Source organism: Colobus angolensis, unplaced genomic scaffold (assembly GCF_000951035.1).
Source record: "Colobus angolensis palliatus isolate OR3802 unplaced genomic scaffold, Cang.pa_1.0 Scaffold83, whole genome shotgun sequence".
NCBI lineage: Eukaryota > Metazoa > Chordata > Mammalia > Primates > Cercopithecidae > Colobus > Colobus angolensis.
The window spans coordinates 1,539,484-1,547,328 of record NW_012122154.1 but is presented as its reverse complement, the minus strand read 5'-3'; the positions used below and the strand labels follow the sequence as shown (position 1 = coordinate 1,547,328).

Genomic DNA, 7,845 nt, shown 5'->3' with positions numbered 1-7,845 from the left:
AGGGAAGGAAGGGAAGGAAGGAAGGGAAGGGAAGGGAAGGAAGGGAAGGAAGGGAAGGAAGGGAAGGAAGGGAAGGAAGGGAAGGAAGGAAGGAAGGAAGGAAGGAAGGAAGGAAGGAAGGAAGGATTGAGCCAGTGCTCCAAAGCATTGGTCCTGGGAAGGAAGAAAGCAGAAATTTGCCTCTCATCCTTCAGGTGGGAAGAGTTATGGTCCAGCCTGGCAGCTGCTTGCCCAGAGACACACAGCGTCAGATGCGCAGCTCCTGTCCCAGTGTCTTCTCCACCCACTTAAGAGACCATGGGGCAAGAGCCCCCTACCTGACCTGGGAACTCATGGTAACTTGGCTCTGGCTCAAACTCTGCTTTCAAGGCCCCTTCCCTGCTTTCCCCAAACCACTTTCCTCAGAAACTGCTGTAGCTGTTACCTTGAATGTAGCAGCCACGTTGGTGAAGTTTGCAATGCTGCCGCCAATGATGAGGATCTTGCCTGGATTTGGAGTGAGAGAGAAATGAAAAACATTTACAGAGGTAGACTTGAGCATCTTCCCAGCAATCCAACTGAGGAAGTTCTTGTTCCCCTGAATGAGCATCCCCCATCTGCCAGGAGGTATTAGGGAGTGGGCAGGACAGTCTCTCCAGACATTCCACTTTATCAGCTCAACTCTCCATTACCTATGCCACCAGACAGGGGTCAGAACAAACCCATAGGAGCACTACATAACTCCTAACCGACATCCAAAAATCCAGGTTGGTTTCTAGATATCTCTGGAAGGAATCTCTCTCTCTCTCTGGTTCAAGGGAAGAGGAACTGGTTTGCAGAGACCCAAAACACAGGTGGCAAAGGGGCACTAAGAATCACAGAGGCCAGTAATATAAGGTCACTGAGTTTATTGCAATCAGAGTTTATGGCAATCAGATTAACTGAGTTTACTGCAATTGCAGCAGACACATGCCACAGCCACCTCCTCCCCTGCACTTGTTTGTAGGGTTTTATCACACATCACCTCTTGCCCTCTCAGTCCCCTCCCAGTAATAGATGTGGTCCCTACCCTCTATGCAGTCAGAGAAACCAAGAACCAAAGTTCAATGATTAGCATCAAGTTGCAAAGGACCAGGACCACACACAGCCTTGGTGACTCCTCGGACGAAGCTATCCCATTGCAGCACGCTGGGCTGTTCTGAAGAAGGGGGGACAGGGCTGTGTGTGTGTGTGTGTGTGTGTGTGTGTGTGTGTGTGTGTGTGCACGTGCGCGCATGCGTGCAGGCATGCGCATATCTCACCGTCTGGGTGCTTCTCTCGGGTCATGAGGGAGAGGATAGTCTTGGCATAGTCATAGGTCTGCTGCTCGCTGGGGGCGCCCGAGTACTCCCCATAGTTTGCCAGCTCGTTGACACCCCCTAGATCACAGATGGTATCGCTGCCAAGGAGACACAGAAGTCAGTGATGGCTCTCATACTTGGGGCAGGGGGTGGCAGCCTGGTGCCTGGGAGGACACACGGATCCCTCAAAACACTGGAGTTAGCCTGTGGAACTGGCCTCTTGGGCCTCCAGCCCCCAGCTCCCATGCAAGTCTGGCCTGCAGGTTAACAGTGCTACATCAGACTCTCCTGGGCAGTGTGCTCTGCCAGCCCTAGGGCACTGGGGAGCCCTGGACAATGGCAGGTAAAACGAACAATGAGCACCCCCTAACACAAAGACAAGAAAAATCACACACCGCAGGAGTCCCTGATGGGCTGCCCAAGAGGTGTGCTGCAGCCAGAGGAAACAGTGCCAGTCACACACAGAAGGGAATGGCAGATTGCACATATAGAAATGAGCAGGTGTCTACCATGCTTAAAGTGAAAAAACTGCCAATTATTGTAAAGGGTGTAGAATATGATCCTAGTATTTCTATAAAGCAAAGAGTATAAATATTTATATATGCTTGACAGGACATACAGTAACTTGCTAACTGGGGTGACCTGGTCAGGGAGGGGATGGGGAAATGGTCAGGCAACTTTCACTTTCTAGCTCGTTTTCTATATTTGCTGTACCTTTGTATGGAGCACACAGTTTTCACAATTAAAACTCAAAACAGCTTCATTTTGACACAAAAAAGAAAGTTATAGGAGACACTGAGAGCAGGGCAGGCCCTCGCCAACATCCCTCGAAGCCCTCTGGGACGCCACTGCTTTCCTCTGCCCCAAATTCCTACACCAAAGTGGCAGGACCCCACCCACCCAGGCCACACACATGTGGATGCTGGGTAGCTGAGCTGGCATCCCTTCAGCAACCCCCTTCAGTCACCTGTACACGACAGAGGCGCCACCCCCGGCCACCATGGTCCAGATCCTCCCCTTGGGGTTCAGCAAGGTCAGCTTCAGGCTTGCCCCACTTTTGGCATCTAGGTCTGCAATGTAGGCTTCCTGGGGACCAGACAGCAACAGGTAGGCCTTTGGGGTGCCCCCTTTACCAGGTCCCAGATCCTAGGACCCCTCCCCGCTTTCCCTGGAGGCACACGAAGAGGTCACTAATCACCTTAATGGGCTGGGAAGAAGGGGCTATGCAGGACCCCACATGCCTTGAAGACACTTGATGGCGTCTCCAAGTATCAAAACCACCCTTAGTCACAGTCACTGCCTGGGGACAAACTTCCCATCTCCCTTCTCTGATGTCAAGTCCTTGGCCCTCTGCCTAAGTCCTGAGCCTCACCATGTCCCTCTGCTTAACCGTGACCTCACCCCAGCATCTGCCTGCCCGGCCCATCACACGTCACCCACCACACCCCAGGACTCCCCAGGCCAGACTGTCTCCCAGCCTGGCCTCTTCCCTGGGCCTGGGGTACTTCCCAGAAAGCCCAACCCTGCTGTGAAGACTTCTCAGAGGACAGAGTGGGAAAGAGCAATTAAAACTCTCAGTGAGAGGCCGAGAGAACGACCTTCCGTCAGCATGAGGGGGAGCCACTTGGAATCACGGAGAGGCAACAAATCAAGTGAAGAGTCGAGGGAGGCTGATTGAGAGAGAAATCTAAAAGGATTTCTGGCTGGGATTCAGAGGCTTGGCTCACTCCCACCCCCACCCCACTGGGGTTTTAAGAAAATTAAATGCTTCTCGGTCTTCCTTTCCCTGCCAAATAAACAGCTCATAAAGGGGGGCCAAATGCACATCAGACATGAGTCACCTCCCCACCACTCTCCCCCTAGTCCCCATCTCCTCTCTAAACCAGCCTTACCTCTGGATATGCCTCCCGCCCGAAGGGGGGAGGGAACTCGATGTCACCCCACTTCACTTTGCAGATGTAGTCGGCAGTGGCGTCCACCTTGGCCGCCAAGTCAAGGACATAGACTCCATCTTTGGTCACTACTTCAAGGGAGAGCAGAGGCAATCATCAGACACCGGCTCTGGGTAGAGACGACCACCAACCTCCAACCCCTCCACAAACACCGCTCCCATGGTGGCCCATTCAGGCCTCAGAACTCTCTAAGCTCAATAAGAAACCAGAGTGGCCCTTATGGAGACAGAGCTTTTCCCCATTAAAGGCAAAACAAATTCTACAAGGCCATTACCCTCTCCTTAACCTACAGGTAATGGGACATGGAGGTCTGTTATTAGTTGCCACAGCAATTTTCAAACATCTTTACAAAACGCCACACTCCCTGCTTTGAGTATCTAACCGTGCGCAAACCCATGGTCTGGAAACTTTTTAAAAGTGTTTAAAGGTACCTGTTGCTGACAGAAGACCCCCCACCGGTATGCACATCTATGTCTCCCAGGGCCTGGCTAGGGGAAGCCACAGTGTCAGGTGGAGCAGGAGCCACGGGGTGCACTGGACTCTCAGTCAGCAGGATTCATTTATACTACTTCACTGGACACCCATCTTCCTCCTCCCCCAGGGCCATTTAGCTGATTGAGTTAGCACAAGGCCATCTGGTCCATTAGAGGGGCTGCATCCTCAGCTGGAATGATTAGATTTCTCGCCTTCCTGGACTTTGCCCTGAGAAGTCCTGGCCAGAACCAGTCCACGCCACTCTCCCCCAACACCACCTGCTTCCTTCACATCCCAAGAGGCTGAGAACAAGCTCTTCCCAGCATCAAGGGTTAATAATTGAACAACTCCCACAGAGGGAGGCAAGTGTGGGGCCTCTGAGTACACCAGGAAGAATGAAGGGCCAGAGGGTGAGAGCAGTGCAGAGGCTGCCAACCTCCTGCTGTCAGACAGCCTGACCTGGCACGAGGAGCAGCAGCACAGTCAGATCAAAACCAGGACTTCTGGCCGAGCGTGGTGGCTCACGCCTGTACTCTCAGCACTTTGGGAGGCCAAGGCGGGCAGATTACCTGAAGTCAGGAGTTCGAGACCAGCCTGACCAACATGGTGAAACCCCGTCTCTACTAAAAATACAAAAATTAGCTGGGCATGGTGGTGGGCACCTGTAATCCCAGCTACTCGAGAGGCTGAGGCAGAAAAATTGCTTGAGCCCAGAAGGTGGAGGTTGCAGTGAGCCGAGATTGTGCCACTGTACTCCAGCCTGGGCGACAGGACAAGACTCTGTCTCAAAAACAAACAGGCCGGGCGCGGTGGCTCATGCCTGTAATCCCAGCACTTTGGGAGGCCGAGATGGGCGGATCACGAGGTCAGGAGTTCGAGACCATCCTGGCTAACACGGTGAAACCCCGTCTCTACTAAAAAAATACAAAAAACGAGCCGGGCGAGGTGGCGGGTGCCTGTAGTCCCAGCTACTCGGGAGGCTGAGGCAGGAGAATGGCGTAAACCCGGGAGGCGGAGCTTGCAGTGAGCTGAGATCCGGCCACTGCACTCCAGCCTGGGTGACAGAGCAAGACTCCGTCTCAAAAAAACAAACAAACAAACAAACAAACAAAACAAAACAAAACAGGATTTCCCCACTTCAGAGCAAGTTAAGACCAAAGAGAGGTTGGAGTTGACTAAGAGAACTACAGTCTTCTGAGAGCTCAGAAACAGGAACTGGCACTAAACAAGCATAGGAAGCCCTCTGCTTGTGCACATCTGTCTTGTGCTGACCTCTGGCAAGTGGGAGTCAGGTTGGGACCCTTGCCCCCTCCCAGCCTAGCACACCCAGTTACCAAGGGGATTGATCTCGAGGTAGGTGAAGTACAGGTCCTCGTAGAAATTGAAGAGGCCGGAGATAAAACTGGCCAGAATTCTAGACGTGGGAGGGAGAGAGGGACAGTTCATCCATCAGGGAGCAGATCAGCAGCACCCCAGGCGCCCCACAGCAATCTCACTGCCACTGACAGCTCCATTTCCCAACACGCATCCCGCCGGCCCTTCCATCTCCTCTGCAACCCCTGCTCCCTGGACATCGCTCTTCAGCCACTGAGGCGGAAAGGAGCTGTCAGGCGAGAAGCTGGAGGCAGAGGCGTCAGACAGACAGGGGCAAGGAGGTGAGGGACGCTGGCGGCATATTTCAGTCTGGTTGTGAGCCAGTCCCCGCCCTGCACCCCGCTGTCTTTCTCAGGACAGGGCCGTGCCTACCACCTGACACCCAGAGAGGAGACCGATCTGCTCTCCCTGGTCTATGCCCAGAGCCTGTCAGTCTTCTCACCCCAACTGCCACCTCCCTACCGTCCCTCTTACTCAACTCTTTCTTGTCTTCAGGGGCGTGGACCAACAGGTGTTTTTTGATGTCCTCAGGATTCAGTTTCTCATCCACGCCAACAAGTAGCTTTTGGGCCTTGGCGTCCACATCACCCACATCCACACCCCCCTCATGGTGGAACAGGACGTAGTCCCCTTCTCGGGTGGCATAGATGCAGACATAGAACTCCTCCGCCTTGCAGGTGAAGAGACGGGATAGGGGGATTGAGGTTGGGGGGTGAAGCTGGTGAGGGGCGCTGAACTGGGGAAGATGGGGGGGGCGTCTACCATGTACTGGGAGAGGAAACCAATCCCCATGGTCTCATTTTCTAAAACCCAGTAAAAAACATTCATCCAGAGACTTGTCCACCATCTTTTCCCCAAGGACAAGCAGAAGCAGCCACTAACCCACTGGCTGACGGTCCAAACTAAATCAGTGTGACTCCAGCTGAGGAATGGGGCCCGCCTGCAGGTCGTTCTCATCCTTGCGCTGGGAAGTCTCCTTTGTTACCAGTCCTAACTCCTCCCTGCTGCAGACCAAGTCCTTTCCTTCCCCTCTGGACTCCTGAGTCCGCAGCACCCTCAGATCCTCAGTGCAGCTTGAGGGACCCTGGTCCCTCTGACTGTCCTCATCAGCTTGACTTCTTTCATCATGTTATGGCGGACAAACCCAAGATTCCAGGAGGGAGAAGACCCAGCCTGGAGCCGCCTCACACATACCTGACTGTGGGGGACGAAGGGCTCGATCAAAAAGTTCTTGAGGAAGCCTGTGGCCTTGCCAACCTACAGAAAAATTGAGGGAAATGAAACTCAGAGGGATGGCACATCTTGCCCCCAGGGCAGAAGGAGGGACTGCACAGAGGCGGTGCCCAAGCACCCCCACCACCACACCCAGCAGAGAGACTTTTTCAGAAAAAATGGGGTCACAGATCCCTAAGCTCAGTAAGTACTCATGAGATGCCCTTTCACCCCTTGCTCTGGTGCGAGCTGTGCCTGAACAGGCACACTTGCCCACTCTTGGCCTCCTCTGGAGGGTGACACAGGACCTGCACAAGTGAAAGGGCTCCAACAAGTCACGGCTATGGCAGAGCTTGATGGGGAGGGGAAACCGGGTAGGAGGGAGATGATCGTTCTGCTTCATGGGCCTTGAGGAAGGCACAGTGACTCAGCCTCAGGACATGGGTCCAGGAGTGGGGAATGGGTGGAGAAGTGGGGAGCCAGGGCTTAATCACAGAAACTTCTCCACACAGACTCTCCTGGCTGAGGACCACAGGCCTGCAGAGCTAATCAGTTTGAGTGATTCCCTGGCGGCGGCGGCGAGACAGCCCTCATCCCAGTAAGTCCCAAACCCCCCGCCCGGCCTGTGCGTCACTGCTGAGTCAGGGACCAGACAGCAATCCATCAGAGGTAATGAGCCGCTCCTGCTGGCCCAACGCTGCTGCCAGCTCACATGTCTGATGTCCCCCACCCTCCCCTCCCAGAGGCCAGCAGAAGGAAGCAGGATGTGCTCCCAGGGGACGTGCTCAGCATCCCTCCCTCCCATCCCACCATCCTCTCTCCAAAGGCCTGGGAACTCAAGGGTCAGGGCACTTCATGCCTGGGTCCATGTGCAACTTCAAGGATCCCTCTTAACCCATGAAGGCTAGAAACTGGGAAATTAACATTAAGGGCTACTCTGAGGAAGTCCAATGAGGGAGGAAGACATCTCCATCACAACCTTCATTGCTATACCCGAGGCAGTCAAGGAAGAGAACAGTTCATCCCTGGTAGAGCTTCACCCCAGACGAGCACCAGGCCCTTCAGAACCACGTGCTCTACAGAGCCAGGTGTGGATGGCACATTCTTCCCAGGCTAGGCCAAGCCTCAGCCCCACTCCCTCCCTCAGTCCTCCAGCTCCCTTGGGGAGTGAGAAGAAACACAATTTTATTTCCAGGCATTTCTTAGCCTTCCTAAACCATGCTTCACTCTAACTCTCTCATCTACATGGATGAAATTCATCACCAAGCTGAGAGAAGTCAGTCATTGAATTTGGGCTTGGTGGCACACATCTGTAGTCCCAGTTACACGGGAGGCTGAGGCGGGAGGATTACCTGAGGTCAGGAGTTCGAGACCAGCCTCGGTAACATTCAAGACCCTATCTCTACAAAAAAAATTTAAAAAGCAGCCGGGTGCGGTGGCTCAAGCCTGTAATCCTAGCACTTTGGGAGGCCGAGACGGGCGGATCATGAGGTCAGGAGTTCGAGACCATCCTG

The 7,845-nt window shown here is 53.9% G+C and overlaps 1 protein-coding gene across 1 annotated transcript in view; it reads right to left on the bottom strand.

The window, feature by feature from the left end:
* Nucleotides 1-7,845, bottom strand: part of ACLY (ATP citrate lyase) — a 59,952-nt gene that overhangs the window by 43,350 nt on the left and 8,757 nt on the right. Inside the window, exons 4-10 of the mRNA XM_011929940.1 lie at nucleotides 6,314-6,376; nucleotides 5,599-5,789; nucleotides 5,080-5,159; nucleotides 3,212-3,342; nucleotides 2,287-2,405; nucleotides 1,281-1,417; nucleotides 425-486 (exon numbers count right to left, since the gene is read on the bottom strand). Coding sequence (XP_011785330.1) covers nucleotides 425-486; nucleotides 1,281-1,417; nucleotides 2,287-2,405; nucleotides 3,212-3,342; nucleotides 5,080-5,159; nucleotides 5,599-5,789; nucleotides 6,314-6,376 — 783 coding nt within the window. The remainder of the gene's footprint in view (nucleotides 1-424; nucleotides 487-1,280; nucleotides 1,418-2,286; nucleotides 2,406-3,211; nucleotides 3,343-5,079; nucleotides 5,160-5,598; nucleotides 5,790-6,313; nucleotides 6,377-7,845) is intronic.